Source organism: Macaca mulatta, chromosome 18 (genome assembly GCF_049350105.2).
Source record: "Macaca mulatta isolate MMU2019108-1 chromosome 18, T2T-MMU8v2.0, whole genome shotgun sequence".
NCBI classification, from domain to species: Eukaryota; Metazoa; Chordata; class Mammalia; order Primates; family Cercopithecidae; genus Macaca; species Macaca mulatta.
Genome location: NC_133423.1, coordinates 10,623,370 through 10,640,689, shown reverse-complemented (window position 1 = coordinate 10,640,689; position 17,320 = coordinate 10,623,370). Strand labels below are relative to the sequence as shown.

At 36.3% G+C, this 17,320-nt stretch overlaps 1 protein-coding gene across 3 annotated transcripts in view; it reads right to left on the bottom strand.

Annotated features, from left to right (window-relative positions):
- Nucleotides 1-17,320, bottom strand: part of RTTN (rotatin) — a 195,039-nt gene that overhangs the window by 43,311 nt on the left and 134,408 nt on the right. For all 3 annotated transcript variants that reach the window (XM_077974806.1, XM_077974807.1, XM_077974808.1), the window contains exons 36-40: nt 13,530-13,722; nt 11,408-11,498; nt 7,764-7,917; nt 4,719-4,856; nt 1,288-1,505 (exon numbers count right to left, since the gene is read on the bottom strand). In XM_077974806.1, the coding sequence (XP_077830932.1) occupies nt 1,288-1,505; nt 4,719-4,856; nt 7,764-7,917; nt 11,408-11,498; nt 13,530-13,722 (794 nt within the window). The remainder of the gene's footprint in view (nt 1-1,287; nt 1,506-4,718; nt 4,857-7,763; nt 7,918-11,407; nt 11,499-13,529; nt 13,723-17,320) is intronic.

Sequence of the window (17,320 nt, the reverse complement as noted above, 5' to 3'; positions counted from 1 at the left end):
GAAAGGCTCTGAGGAACCTTCTCCCCTAAAGCTCTATCCAGGCTTCTGAAGGTGCTGCTGGAGATGGATGAGAAAATGGGGGATGCCTTAACAGGCTTCTTATCTATGCTGGAAAGGCAACCAGATTCTGGAGCACAAGAGAGACAAAGTCCCCGAGGAACCTGTGACACTCTCCACAGGCCAGCTCCTGGGTGAATCAGGAAGCATCTTCTCCTCTCTTACGGGCAATCCTTTCTGCATCTCAATGTAATCAAGCCTAGTGCCGAAAATGCACAAGCAGTCATACCAGAAATATCTGCATACTATGACTCTCACAGGCAAAGAAGTGGGTGAAAATCTCCAAATTCTAAGCAACAAAGGGACTATAACAAATCAGCACAGGAACAATCTTCTAAGCAACAAAGGAACTATAACAAATCAGCACAGAAACAATCTTCTCTTTGCCAAATGTGGCTGGCTGATTGGGAAGCTGGAGCAAATTCTTCAATAAACAATTCTACTACTTTTCCACCTTTCAGTGAGAAGACAAAAATCATAAAACCATATGATTAAAAAGAATAATTTTAAACACTGAAAAACTGAAAATATTCCTATTTGTAAAAAACAATGTAAACTTTGTTTAAAACACACAGTTTTTTGTCTAAATACACAAACTTTGTCTAAAAACACACAGTTTTTAAAAAATTACTAATCTACTCATAAAATAATACTTTAGTGATTTTAGAATGTTTTCTGATGAGTCAAATTCTTGATTCACAGTTTAGACCGTAACCATAATTTTATAAGATAAAACAGGCAACAGGGCTTGGAAAGGGGGCATTTTCTTCCAAATGTGCCAGACAAGTCCACTTACTTATGCATGTAACCAACCCCAAAATTCTGTAGTCCATTTATAGAAAACAAATGTCACTTAGAATATATTTTCAGAGACACAGACGTATCTTTAAAATTGCAATAAATTTTGAACTATAACTGCGTTCCTGAAATATATTCATTTTGGTCATGATATGAAACACTGTTTTGATCAACTGTTAGATTTAGATGAGTAATATTTCACTTCAAATTTTTACATCATACTCACTGAAGAAACTGGTCAACATAAGCAGGTGGGGCTAAGGAGGAGACAGTTAATTTAACTTGATAAACTTTTGTATCATTTAAACAGTCATAATAAGCATCACTATTTCTTAATTTAAATGACTGAGAAAGCTTTTAACAAGAACATGACTGAAAGTCAATTCATTTAAATGCTAAATAAAGTTTCTGAAAAACCAAGAAATGACATACCTGAAGAATTACATCACTAAGTCGTTCTAGAGATTTCTGATTTTCCTGAGTCTCATCAAGAAGTGAAGCCATTGTTGGACTATGGCATAAATTTGTTTTGCTCTTAGCCTGGAGATGCCCTTTTGCTTCTTCAGTCAAGAGAATAGAAAGGAATTGCAGGCTGGCAGTATACAGGGCAGGACACGTGGCAGACAAGCCTGCACATTTGCAGAACATATCTAAAAGGATAATTTCAGATGTGAATGTTTGAAAATTTCTTCAAAATTAAACAAAGAAGGAAATCAAATTGATTTTAAAGTAACTATACTCTGGATCATCTAGATTACCAACTTATGTGATTGTGTTGCAATTTTTAAAGGAGCTGATGCCAAACAGAACTTAAAAGCAAGACTTAGTATGCAGTGTTGGCACAATGTACAAACAAATATTTCACAGTTCAGACAGCACATGAGTGGTCATGAACTGATGATTCACAAACTTAATACAGAGTAGAAAGAACAGGCCAAACTCAAAAGGAATTTACACTGAAACAGTCATTATTAATTTTCTATTGTGAACACTGATGTTGTTTAATCAAAATAATGTGTTGTTTTACATTTATTAACTTGAAAAATTGGATTTATAATTTTATTTGATTTTATATTTTAGATTTATGCTTGTGTGAGAATTATAACCACAAAAATTTTTGCTTAGATTTTGGCATGTACAAATTAAAGTTACATAAGAAAAATAAAGTAGCAGTGGGGTTTCATAAGAATTATGTTCATTTAAATGATGTCCAAATATTAGTCAAGTCTGAGAAAAGACTGTTATAGATAACACAAGTTATGGGGTGACCACGAGATGTTTTAAATGTATATGGGCATATGAGATGGAAATTGATTTAAAAAACAAAAACCAAAAATAAAACCATGGCAAAAAAATCAATAATTGTTATTAATGTTTTCATTAACATTACTATTATTAAAACCATTTATGCAGTAAGTTACTTTTGGTTAGCACTACTATTACATAAAAATGTACACATATTTTGAAGGAAGGTTTTGAATTTAATATGTATTTATCACTAGAGAAACAGTGTCAGGTAAAGTTTAAGTCAGAGGTCAGCAAACTTTTTCTGTAAAGGGCCAACTAGCAAGTATTTTATACTCCGCAGGAAACTGGCTTTTTCACAACTATTCACCTCAACTGTTGTAGCATGAAAGCAGCCATATGAAATATGTAAATGAGTGTGGCTATATTCCAATAAAACTTTATTTACCAAAACAAGCTGCTGGCCAGATTTATCTAATGTGGGTAGCATCATGCTTTCTATTGATAATATTGGCGATTCAGGTGATAAACTAATTTTCCCTCAATAAATACAAGAAGAAAATCCCAACGTCTTAATCAGTCAATCTCTTTCAATTATTATATTTTAAACAAAATAATGATATCCTATGTGGACACTGTACTCCATGGTAGACTCAGAACTCCTATATCCAGAAAACTAACAATTCTGTTCCTTGTTAAACATGCATTTTGCCATAATTCTTACTATTGCTTTGGTTAAAAATTGTATCATGCATTTAACTTTACCGAATGATCAAATGTTAAATGTTAAAAAAAAAATCAGTCAGTTGAATTAGCAGGTACTTTAGAAACTTAAAATAACTCAATTTTGAGTACATTTAAGCAGGTTGTTTAAAAAGGTTACATAAATGTTAGTTATGTTAAATATTTATGTTAAAAAACAGCTTTTTGCTATGCTAAAATTTAGGAGGCTTCATGAAAAATTAAAGATTAGTTATTTTAAGATAACCATGTTTATTTTAGTGGGCAACTATCATATGAAAAACATAAAAATAATTATACTATACTCTTGGCATTTCTGTACTCTAAGAAAATTCTGATGTCATGAGAAAGTTATCACAACTTTCCATGTTATCATGTATACGGGATTTTATATATGAAGATGTATCTGCATACAATGCACATATGTCAGAAATGATACTGGTTTCTATACCAATACAAGAAAATTTATCTCATTGTTTTATAATCATATCATACGTACCTTTATAAAACCACAGGCTTAAAACTGACAAATGGGATCTAAGCTAAAGAGCTTCTGCACAGCAAAACAAACTATCATCAGAGTGAACAGGCAACCTACACAATGGGAGAACATTTTTGCAATCTATCCATCTGACAAAGTTCTAACATCCAGAATCTACAAATTCACAAGAACTTAAACAAATTCACAAGAAAAAAACAAACAACCCCATCAAAAAGTGGGCGAAGGATATGAACAGACACTTCTCAAAAGACGACATTTATGTGGCCAACACACACATGAAAAAAAAAATCCATCATCACTGGTCATCAGATAAATGCAAATCAAAACCACAATGAGATACCATCTCACATCAGTTAGAATGGTGATTATTCAAAAGTCAGGAAAACAACAGATGCTGGCGAGGATGTGGAGAACACAGGAAAGCTTTTACACTGCTGGTGGGAGTATAAATTAGTTCAACCATTGTGGAAGACAGTGTGGCAATTCCTTAAGCATCTAGAACCAGAAATACCATTTGACCCAGCAATCCCATTACTGGGTATATACCCAAAGTTTTATAAATCATCCTACTATAAAGACAAATGCACATGTATGTTTACTGTGGCACTGTTCACAATAGCAAAGACTTGGAACCAACTCAAACGCCCTTCAGTGACAGACTGGATAAAGAAAATGCAGCACACATACACCATGGAACACCATGCAGCCATAAAAAAAGAATGAGTTCATGTCCTTTCAGATACATGGATGAAGCTGGAAGCCATCATTCTCAGCAAACTGACACAGGAACAGAAAACCAAACACTGCATATTCTCATTCACAAGTGAGAGTTGAACAATGAGAACACATGGACACAGGGAGGGGAACATCAAACACCGTGTCAGGGGGTGAGAAGCAAGGGGAGGGAGAGCATTAGGACAAATACCTAATGCATGCGGGGCTTAAGATCTAGATGATGGGTTGATAGGTGCAGCAAACCACCATGGCACATGTATTCCTGTGTAACAAACCTGCACATTCTGCACATGTATCCCAGAACTCAAAAAGTAAAATTTGAAAAAACCAAGAGTGGCCAATACAATAAAAGAGAGCTTCAGGGATGATGTGTTTAAAAAGCTTTAAAAATAAAAAAAATAATAAAACCACAGGCTTTTCTAACTCACTTTTATGTTATCTTGCGTTTCAATTTTTCAAAAATGCATTTTTTGGGGGCACTCAAGAACACTGCAAATTTTTCAAAGCAAGCGCCCTGATATCTCTTTTATATGCACGCCATAATTACTTAATTTTAGTGAATTTACATATCTAAACAAGCAGAATAATTATCTCATTTTATTAGCAGAACGCCCCCAAGATTATGCAAGTATCTTCTTACCAATCACTGCTGTCCAGTGCTTGGCCAGGGCCACGGTAATAGACGGGAGTGTGACGGCACCAGCTTTCCTCAGGAGCGTGGCCAGAAGATTAAATAAATGTGTCCATGTGTGATAAAAAGCTGATATTAACTCTTTATCTACAAAATTAATCAAAACACTTCAAGTTATCAACACAAAGGAAAAGAACCTTTCAAGATATGAAACTTAACACAGACACTTCATTACACTTAAAATGAGGGGTGTGTACTTATCAAATGAAGACAAATCTAATTCAGCATTATCCAACAGTTATTTCAATTAACTTCTCTTTTCCATTGCTTCTTAAGATATCTCCCCTCCACCCTCCTGCATATAAAGCCACACTCGCGAACTCTGCTCTTATTAAAGCATACTCAAGAACAATCAGAAGGTGTGACAAACTGAATATTAAGCCATGACTGCAGAACTACATATTGGCACATTATCAAAACATGTCATTGTTTGTGCTACTTTTGTCAGAGTAAGTTTTCCCCTATTTCCTTTATCCCCTCCAGCAGCTTTGTGCAGGGGTGAAAGGAAAGCACAGTGTGCCAAGGTCAAAGTAGAAAAGAAGGAATTTCTTTGAAGAACCAAGAAAAGTATCATCCCACAAAGAAAAGCACGACACAAAAGAAGATTCTGCAGCTCTTCCTATGGCTAAGGATGTAGCAATTAACCTTCTAGGATGAGGACACATTTTCCCTTCTCTGCACTCAGGTAAATGGAAGCTGTAGAGCAGTCGCCGAGGACTCTCTCTGGCCATGCCATCAGGAGGGTTTGTCATCTTTTATCAAATTCCACTATAATGTAAACTTTATAGGACGTTAACCCAGAGAACATCCATCTAGGTGTACTAAGCTCCTACGAGGTACTTGAAAATTGCACCTTCCCAGGACAATCCTTGGTGTTTTTCAACCCTTTTGCCATTAGTGGCTCCCTAAAGAATTTGTTTTAGAAATATGTTTCCTCATTGCCATCCCCATAAGGTTTTAATTCCCCAGATATACTGTATATCTCTTTATGTACTATATGTACATCTGTACTTTGTACATAAAAAGGCTAAGTATAGAGCTTACTGTTTTTATTCAATACAGGCTTAAGAATAGCTGAATAAAACATTTAAGCTGAAAATTAAGTTAAAAATTAAAGACCTATTAACATCAAATTTAGCTTTGTACCTATACTTGCTAAATAACTTTTCATGTAATTTATTTATATTTATATATCACGATGTATCAATTTACATACATAAATTAACAATTCATAATACATAATAGCAATATAATAAACTCTTATAAAATCATTTAAAAGTTATTTTTTCCAGAAAAAAATTTAAAAACTTCTTAAAAAATATTTTTAGTGAACTTTTGAAGTATTTTGCTAGATATGAGAAAACAATTTTTAATTTAACCAGCTAATAGATGTACATTCAGACATTGTTGATATTTTTTCCTTTCAGTGCTTGATGTAATTAATGATGGGTTAAACAACTTTTATGTAATTAAATAAATATATACTACTTCCATTTAATTTTCAAAGCCCAAATCATACAGAAAGGCAAGAGGATCAATAAAAAGCATTCACAAGGCAGTCAATAGCAGCCAAGATACACAGACCACCTTTTGCTACATGACCTTGGGATCGAACAATTAACCAAAGGTCCTCCAGCTGCTGTCATCTATTCACCACAGTTTTGTGGCACTAGTCTTGCAAACATCTTGTGTATCTTCCATGAACTCAACATCAATGTTTCTCAAGGAATTCTCAAGAAAAATCAAGAAGAGAAATACTAAGTAATAAGATTGTCTCAGGTAGAGTTGAGCTTTGGGAGGCTACAAACCATTGTAATTTCTAAGATGTTTTTGCCTCACCCTGTTCTCCCCAGAATCAATTTTCACTCCTTAGGAACTGGGGGTGATATCATCTTGCTGAGCTTGTCCAGTCTAACCTAATAAGCTGAGTTAGGATATCACTGCCACTTGTTGAATTTCTAAGTAAGGAATTACTATTCCTTTAACATCGAGATCATTTTAACACTGATGAGATGCTGAGAACTGGCTCTGCTGGGTATCATAACACACTTCATTTTCCAGATCTAAAACCAAGTAAATCCACAGTTCAAATAAAAACGAACTGAAAGGTAAAGAGAATTACCAAATGGTCAATTACTTCATTATAAATGATTATTTCCACTTTTAAAACAATTATATTAGATTTTGACAAAGATCCTACTTTGCTTTAATTTTCTCCACTAAGCATTACATTCAACTTTTCATCATAAAATATTTTCTCTGAAGATAACATTAGATCATAAAATATATACACATTTCAACAATTTAGGACCTTAGAAAATTTTTGGTATATTCTAGATTGGCTTATACTTGTTATTGGGAATGATTTATCAGGTTTTTAGCCTTAGCCATAGTTTATAAGAAAATATTTTTTTTTTTTTTTTTTTTTTTTTTTGAGACAGAGTCTCGCTTAGTCGCCCAGGCTGGAGTGCAATGGCGCGATCTCGGCTCGCTGCAAGCTCCGCCTCCTGGGTTCACGCCATTCTCCTGCCTCAGCCTCCCGAGTAGCTGGGACTACAGGCGCCCGCCGCCTCGCCCGGCTAATTTTTTGCATTTTTAGTAGAGACGGGGTTTCACCGTGTTAGCCAGGATGGTCTCGATCTCCTGACCTCGTGATCCGCCCGCCTCGGCCTCCCAAAGTGCTGGGATTACAGGCGTAAGCCACCGCGCCCTATAAGAATAATTAATACCCAGAACTCACTGTACTTTCCAACATCACATAGAGAGCTTTGCTCTCATTTCTTAAAACTCAAGCGTAGTCCATTATTATACTATACACTTGTCTTAAGTAGTATCATTAAAAGACATCCAAACTATGAAACATATTATCAAAGCCTTCCAAAATACTAGCAAAAAGAAACTGAAAAGTAACCTTCAAGTGAATTTCCGGAACAGAGTAAGTTTTTTTCCTCAATATTATTAACTTACATTCTAAATTAAAACAATTAAGCTTACCTAATACATCTTTGGTACATATGGTGAGAATTCCAATGATATTGGTGATAAGAGGTTTCATAAGCTCATCCTGAATCACAAGGTCAGGCTCCACCAATAAACATGACTGCAGAAGCCTGGACAAAGAGGATAGGTATTCCAGGAGAAAGGAAACCTATTTGAAAAGGAGATAGGGTAAAATCAAACATGCCATATAAAAAGCCCATCTCAGTGATACAGTATTTTACTTTTGGAACACAAGTTAATAAAAATAAAATATTAATCATAATTTTTCAAGATCTGAAATTAACACATAGCAGACAAAGCATTATTTTTCTCATAAGCATGTCATTAACAGCCCTATTAATACTGTCAACTATACACCAAACAAGCAATATTTTCCAAGTCAAGTTTTAAATTTCATTTAAAAAGTAAAATCTTGACCAGATGTGGTGGCCAACACATTCGTACTGTAATGCCAGTCCTTTGAGAGGCCAAGGTGGGCAGATGGCTTGAGCCCAGGAGTTTGAGACCAGCCTGGGCAACATGGCAAGATCCTGTTTCCACAAAAAATATAAAAATTAGCTGGGCATGGTGGTGCATGCCTGCAGTCCCAGCTACTTGGGAGGCTGAGATGGGAGGACCACTTGAGCCCAGAAGGTAGAGGCTATAGTGAGCTGTGATCACACCACCGAACTCCAGTCTGGGTGACAGAGCAAAACTCTGTTTCAAAAGAAAAAAAAAGTCTCCATATTTCTCAAGTAGTCAAATTATGAAATCAATATTCTGGAAGAAGTAGAAAAGTGTATAACAAAGCCATAAAGTCTATAATTTTGTAAAGAAAGATAGATTACAAAAATACCCTTCAAAGCGGGTAAGTGGGGGTGGGGGCTATCTAGCCTAATAGCCTAGTTATTGCTACAAATAAAATGCAAATATGTTCTATTTTTGCCCTCAGTATAAAAATACTATTATTAACTATAAGAGAAAAAATTAAATCATCTTCAATATTACCAACAAAACCATCTCTGGAATTTGCCTGATGCTAATATTGTTAAGTATTAACTGGCAAAAGTACTTTTCAGAAAAATAATCCTCTGAATATGTAACAATTAAAGAATGAGCTGTGATGTCTCATTTGTCCACTACTCTCAAGCAATGAGCCAGTTACATATAAGCGAATTTTATAAAGATATTCTGAAATCAGTCATTCTCTCTCTGTATACACACACACACACACACACACACACACACACACACACACACACACACACACACACTTCTTCCTCTCACCTTATTCTGGGGTTGTAAGAGGGTAATGAAGAGTCGAGGGCCTGTTGTAAATTTGTGGAGTATGTGTCTCTGAAGTCAACGGTCTCAGACTATTTACAAATAGTTCTGTCCTACTTCTCCTGATGAATGCATCCTCCCTTTATCTAATCTGCCAACTTACTTTATGTAAAAATGTAGGTGGCTCTAGACTACACAAACTCTTCGGTTTGTGAAATTTAATTTGTTTATTGCTGTGAAGTCTTGAGACTTCATATTACATTCATATTCTACACTACTGAAATTACAGCAAGTCTGACCTCTGGATGTATGAAATCTTACCATAAATAGATAAACCATGCCAGGTGAGGCAAGAAGTGTTATAGAGAAAAAGCTGAATTGCTAAAGATTCTTTTGTATATGATCACATTCAAGATTAAATAAAATATTAATGTATTAAGAGTAGTTAATAAAGTAACTCTTTTTCTATGTATGGCTCTCTTCAAAAAAAAATACCAATCAACCAACCACAAACTTTAATACATCATACCTTTAGCAGAGTATAACGCGCCACCAGGGCTCTGACCACGCCGTCTGCTGCAGGCACTCGCAGCCTGCCCTCACCTCCCCAGCTTTCTGCTTAAGTGTCACTTTTAGGAGACCTTTTCCGACCACACTACCTAAAAATAGCCACCCTTGCTGACACACCGCTTTTACCCATCCTCAATTACTTTTTTCATACCATTTGTGACTATCTGATAAAATACATTTTATGTACTTGCTTACTGTCTCCTGCATTTATGACAGACTCTACGTGAGCAGAGATGTTCGTCTGCTTTGTTCAAGGAGGTATCACTAGCACCTAGAACAGAATCTGGTAAAGCAGAGGCTCAAGAAATTTCTGGAATGAGTGAATGATCTTATATTAATACCAAGAGCCCAAAAGCATTTAATCTACATAAGCCTAGCTAGTGCAGTGGTTAAGAATGTAGGCCCTGGAACTGACCTGCATGGGTTGGAATCTATGTCAGAGACCTTGAACAAGTCACTCACCTCTCTGGGCCTCAGGCATTTCCTTTATGACATTAACGAAACTTCATGATTATTGTGAAGATTACATGAATTAACAAAAACAAATACCCATAATTGTTGCTACTGCTATTATTCACTCATCGCACAAGGATCAAGTGAGTAGCTGTTTTGAGACAAGCCCTGCGCCAGACACTCAGAACACAACGGAATGTAACAGCCAGCAAGGCCCTGACTTCATGGAGCTGACTGTGCCCCTCTGGTCTCATCTCGCCCTCATAGATTCTGCTCCAGCCACTCTGCCCTCCTTGCTGTTTCTTGGATAGGCCAAGCATACCCCAACCTCAGGGGTCTTGCAATGACCATAGGACTAACTTCACTAACTTTGGGTCCCACGTCACTGACTAATCATCCTAAGCGGAACGGCCCTACCCTTCCAACTCTGCCATCACTTTAATTTTTCTTCTGAGATGTCTATCATCATCAGGCATATATGGATTTTCTAATTATCTATTCTCCCAACTTGTGGAAGGGTCTTTGTTTTATTCACTTGGAGAATATCCAGGCACACAGCAGGTACTCAACAAAGATTTGCTGGATGGAGAGCAGAAAAATGGAGGAGACAGTCATTATGCAATAGGCATGCTCGGGTGAAAACACTGCACCAGGACAAGTGCTTCAAAGACCATGTGTGTAGCGTTCCCAAACTTTGTAATGGGGTCTGTCTTATTCAGTTCAAAGAACACATCTCAAAGCAAGAGATACTGGTCTACTTCATCTTTAATTCATCACCTCCCAAAAAATCTTGCAGCCCTTCTTAAAATTTGATTTTGAAACAAAATTTTTGTTAGCAACAGCTACATGAATAATTGTTAAGCATGTTTTATAAATAGATTCTAGCTATAGGCAAGAATTTAAAACAGTAAATATCTGTGAAGGAACAATAATACATCACTTTTATCAAATTGGGCTTTGAAAACACATATAACTTAGCCACCAAATATTTTAACAACTTTAACTTTGGTGTAAATAACAGACATAACAGAGATAGCCTAGAATCACAGAAGCAGGAGGTGAACTATACCAATGTCCCTCTTTATTAAAGTGGTGCTCCAAGATATCCAGACACTTGATCATACATTTAAAGCTGGTTAATGATGGAGTCAAGAATAGAATCCAAGTCTTCAAACCCCACCTCTCTTTTCTAACATCCAAACATGTCCCGTATTAAAATTTCAAATAATCTCATCATACCATGTATATTTTGAGAAGTTTTCATCCTTCTCCCATGACTAGTATCTCCTCACAAGATTTTTACTTTTGACACCTAACATAAACAAACCCACAAACAGACTTGAGATGCTTACCTGAGCCTGAGTGTGTTCAGCTGGAGGTGATGAAGGCAGCAGGGCTCTGAGTTCCTGGACACATGTCTGTATGAGGGTAGCATCTGCAATGCTGTGACAATCGGAAAAAGAAAATCCTTCAGAAGATTAGTATACTTTTTATTAACGATTAAGAAATCAGAATTTGAAGTTTAAAGGTAACTCAAATACAATTCAAGAGAAAGGATCTTTATAAGTAAAGAAAATGTTTATAAAAATAAGAAGAATTTCAAATTGTAACCTGGGTTACCTTCAAACAGGAAAATATCTTGTCAGAGAAAAGTGAGAAGCAAAGAGTTGTGAAGAAAATATCTAAAGAAACCTAATTAAAAGCAGAATAAAATATAATACGGCCCATTCAGGAAGAAAGCAAATGAGTAATAGGAACCTTGGTGGTTACTTTCCTAATAGCAAAAATACTGGCTAAAATAGCAAAACCACTGTTCATATTTAGAAAGTAACAAAAACAAAATAAAGTAAAACAGGCCAGGCGCGGTGGCTCGCACCTGTAATCCCAACACTTTGGGAGGCCAAGGCGGGCGGATCACCTGGGGTCAGGAGTTCGAGACCAGCCTGGTAAACATGGTGAAACCCCGTCTCTACTAAAAATACCAAAAATTAGCCAGGTGTAGTGGCGGATGCCTGTAATCCCAGCTACTCAGGAGGCTGAGAGAGGAGAATCGCTTGAACCCAGAAGGCGGAGGTTGCAGTGAGCCAAGATCATGCCATTGCACTCCAGCCTAGGCAACAAGAGTGAAACTCCGTGTCAAAAAAATAAAAATAATAATAACAAAAATAAAGTAAAACAGGTAGGATTTTTTTTAAGTCAAAAATGAAAAACAGGTATGGAAATATAAGCCTTTGTCATAAAAGGTCTTTTAATGCCCCTGTGGCCTCAATGCCACATCAGGCTCTTAGCTGACTCATAAGAAGCAAAGAATATCCTATCCCTAGAGCTCTATTTTGGTCATCTTCAGGCAGGAGCATCCAGGAAGGAAAGCCAACTGACTAGCAGTTACTTTTCCAATCTGAGTAGGCACAGTAGAAATATGACCAATAAATATCAAAGCCAGAACAAAGTCATTGCATATCATACATGTTAAAGGAATAATTACAATTGAATGAGGTGAAACAAGGAATATTTCTTTTAGAGTTTATATTTTTTAGAATTCTTTTAATATCCCCAAAACAAAGAGAAGGCACTATGATTTGGCAAAAAGACAGAAAACATTTCAGATGGTGAATGTTCCAAGGTAAAGAGACAGAGAGACAGAAAAATGCAAATAAACATGCGGTCGAAAGGAGGTGGGTATGGTTGGCTAGAATAAACTGGACACCAGAAGAAAAGAGAAGTAACATTTACTAGTAGATAAGGGGGTATCCTAGATACCATCACTTTTAATTCTCACACTAACCCCATTAAATAGGTGTTAATGACACAGTAGAGATTAATTTCCCAAGGCTGCAAGCTACTGAGTGAATGAACTACAATTAGATCTTAGGTCAGCCTGAATTCAATATCTAGTCCTTTTCTACTATACTTTATTAGAAATTCAGAAAAAATATGTTACAGACTGATTAATATCAAATAAGTGAGTAATAAAAATTCAAAGAATTTTTCTTTGAATTTAATTTCCCTAAATTTTATCAGAATACTTTCTGATGAAAAGTTTAATTTCCCACAACAAAATAACTCCAAATGAATTTAACCAATAATTTTTCAACCCAGGGACATTATTCTTATATGACCACTAAAAAGATGAATTCCCAAACTCCCTCACATCCATTAAGAATAGGGGATAGCACCATATTCCTTAAGTGTGCTGGGGGATAAATAAGGTTTAGAATCCATGAATTTTAGAAAGCAAGAGTTTTTCTTTGGCCTTAATAGTCAAGATAACAAACGAATACAAGTGCTTTAATAGATGTAAAATAAAAACTATCAAGACAATTCTGGCAAAAGCAAACTCCTGGAGTTCAATGAGCCTAAAAAAGAATAAAGCTGTATTCCCAGGTCACGTGAAATCTTATATTAAGTCATGAATCCAGCTTGTGGAAATTTCTCTCTACTAACATGCCTCTCTAGGAGTGTTTAATCTCTTACCTACAGAGAAGTTCTATGAGATGAGCGTGTCGAAAAGCCTTTGCGGTGTCTCTGGGAGCAATCACCAAGAGGTTGTCCAAGAGGCTGCACGTTGCTGAAAGAAGGGATGGAGTAACAAAAACACACAGTTTGGGCAGGGGGGCAGAAAGAGATGAATCATGAGGTGGCCGTGGCGATGCACTTTCCTGGTGACCTATTATTGAAAATAAACATAAGAATTAGTATTTTATCTACCTTACAGCTATGTACAATACTCAAAAGTTCTTATAATCATAGGAAAGTTCCTGAAAATGATAATGGATAGTTAGGGAATTGTCTTAGCTGCTTGGATCATCTTAACCTTAAGGCTAGGGGTCAGGCTACCCCTGCTACTCCTGACCTCCACCCTCCACCATGTGTGGATGCAGATATGTACACATGTGTGGATGCAGATATGTACACATGTGTGGATGCAGATATGTACACGTGTGGATGCAGATATGTACACATGTGTGGATGCAGATATGTACACGTGTGGATGCAGATATGTACACATGTGTGGATGCAGATATGTACACATGTGTGGATGCAGATATGTACACATGTGTGGATGCAGATATGTACACATGTGTGGATGCAGATATGTACACATGTGTGGATGCAGATATGTACACGTGTGGATGCAGATATGTACACATGTGTGGATGCAGATATGTACACATGTGTGGATGCAGATATGTACACATGTGTGGATGCAGATATGTACACATGTGTGGATGCAGATATGTACACATGTGTGGATGCAGATATGTACACATGTGTGGATGCAGATATGTACACACGAATATTGTCATATGCAGAAGAGACAAGTCAGAAACGGTAGAACATGACTTCATGCCCCAAGTATTCAGACACTGAGGAACAAATAGATGATTTACAATCCTTTTTCTGAAACTCGAGGGGCCAGAAGAGTATCCAAATTCAAATATCTTTTGATGTTTTTCAGAGTAAAATCTTACTATTTTTATTATATTTTAATTAATTATGGATATATAATCATTGTACATATTTATGGGGTACAGATGATATTTTGATACAGGCATACTATGTACAATGCTCAAATCAAGGTAACTGGGACATCCATCACCTCAAACATTTATCATTTCTTTGTGTTGGGAACATTCCAACGCCACTCTTTTAGTTATTTTGAAATATACAATAAATTACTGTTAACTATAGTTACCTTGTTGTGCTACTGAACACTAGATCTTATTCCTCCTAACCGTATTTTGTACCCACTAACCATCCCGTCTTTATCCCTGGCTCTCCACGCTTTGGCCTCTGGTAACCCTCATTCTACTCTCTATCTTCTTCATGAGTTCAACTTTTTTTTTAGTTCCCAAATATGAGCTGCAATATTTGTCTTTCTGTGCCTGGGTTATTTCACTTAACACAATGGCCTCCAGTTCCATCCTTGTTGCTGCAAATGACAGGACTTCATTCTTTTCTCTGTCTGAGTAATATTTCATTGTGTACATATATGGTTCATTTTCTTTATCCATTCATTTGCTTACGGAACTTAGACTAATTCCTTATCTTGGCTATTATGAATGGTGTTGCAATCAACATGGGAGTGCAGCTATCTCGTCGATATGCTTTTTTTTTTCTTTTGGATATATACTCAGCAGCTGGATTGCTGGATCAGAGAGGGTAGGTTCTATTTTTAGTTTTTGAGGAACCTGCATTCTGTTCTCCACAGTGGTTCCCAACAACACTGTATGAGAGCTCCCTTTTCTCCAAAATACTTTCAGACTTTAGAACAGTAATAAGGTACCTGCACCTACATTAGTTAACACCTCCATTAACCTTTGAGCATTTCCCTTACTTTCTGGCACAGCAAGATGTTCCAGGTTCATCTTGTTCTTTCCTAGCCCAAGCTCTAAAATTGGATATTTGTTCCAAAGTGTCAATTCCCTAAAGTGGAGAACGGAGTTTGGAAAACAAGATTTGGGCACTAAATGTATACATTGCTATTTGGCGTGTCATTGTTTCTAAGCTAGAAAATGTGTGTGTATATATGTATGCATGCACATACGTACCCCTGGGCACATAAACACATATTTTTTCTATGAATTAAAAATCATTTGCCTATAATTCCAGAATTTTGTGAGGCTGGGGCAGGAGGATCACTTCAGGCAAGGAGTTCAAGATCAGCCTGAGTAACATAGAGAAACCTTTCTCTACAAAAAGATTTAAAAATTAACCAGGCATGGTGGCACATTCCTTTAATCCTGGCTACTTAGGGGATGAGGTGGGAGGATCGCTTCAGCCCAGGAGGTCGCAACTGCAGTGAACTATGATCACAGCACTGCACTCCAGCCTGGATGGCAGAGCGAGACCCCATCTCTTAAAAAACAAAATAATTGATTCATACTGAAAGCTCCAAATATAATCCAATACTCCAAATATAATCCAACATTAAACACCTTCCTCCTTCCATATTTGTAATTTCCCTTATGTGAAAGTAAAAAATCTGGCTTTCATTATCTACATACAATACATTTATTTATTTGCCTTGCCTTACAAACACATTAAGCAGTTTCGGAATTTCTAACTAATAATACTGCAAAAAATAAAACTAGTAACTAGAGTTCAATGCTTGGTTACAGTTCTTTTTGCCATTAGTCTGAGAACTAAAGTCCTAAGAATATGTCTGAGAGTTACTGGGGTTACTTCCTCTCTCACTTCAACGCTATTCATGTGAAATGTAACTGGATTAATTTGTTTGTATTCCATGTTATCGTTTCCCATTTTTGTTGATTTTATTTTTCTTTTCAGCAAGTAAAACATACGTGGTTATAAAAGTCAACCTATACAAGAAAATACATGCAAAGAAGGGTCACTACCCCACCCCTCAATCTCTTCTACACTGTTCCCATTCTCTCTTATTTCCTACCTAACTCCCACCCATTCTCATAATTAATCTCATTCATTTCCAGCGGTGCCTTCCTGTTTTCTTTCTATACAAATAGATACATGTATTTTAAATTTCCCCTTCTTTCATATGCAAAAGTAGAAAACTGTAAATATCATAAACTATACATACTCTTTTATCATTGTGCTTCTTTCTTCACTTGACAATATTTCCTAAAATTTGTTCCGAATCTGTTTGAAGATATCCTCCCTTCCCTTTTTTTTTTTTTTTTTTGAGAAAGGGTCTCACTGTGTTGCCCAGGCTAGAGTCTAGTGGTGCAATCATGACTCACTGAAGCCTCAAAGCCTGGGCTCAAGTGATCCTCCCACCTCAGCCTCCTGACTAGCTGAGACCACAGTGTGTACCACCATGCCCGGCTAATTTATTTTATATTTTGTAGAGATATGGTCTCACTATATTGGCCAGGCTGGTCTCAAACTCATGGCCCAAAGTGACCCTCCCACCTCAGCCTCCCAAAGTTCTAGGATTATAGGTGTGAGCTGCTGTGCCCAGCCCCCTCTTTCTAATAGCTGTAGTTCTCCATTGTTATTTTAAAAATAAATTTATAAATAATTTTATTATATGTTTATCATTATCTGGATATTGTTATACATTTATTAAAAACTATCCTACTTACAGGCACTTGTGTTGTTTCTGTGTTTTATAATTACAAACAATGCTTGCTAAATTATCAAGTGCATATATATTTTTATATTGCTGGAGATAAATAAAAGAGAATTCCTAGAAGTGGAATTGTTTAATCAAAGGTAAATACATAGTTCTGTTATCTATTGCCAAATTCCCTTCCAAAATTATACTAATTTGCATTTTCTCTAAC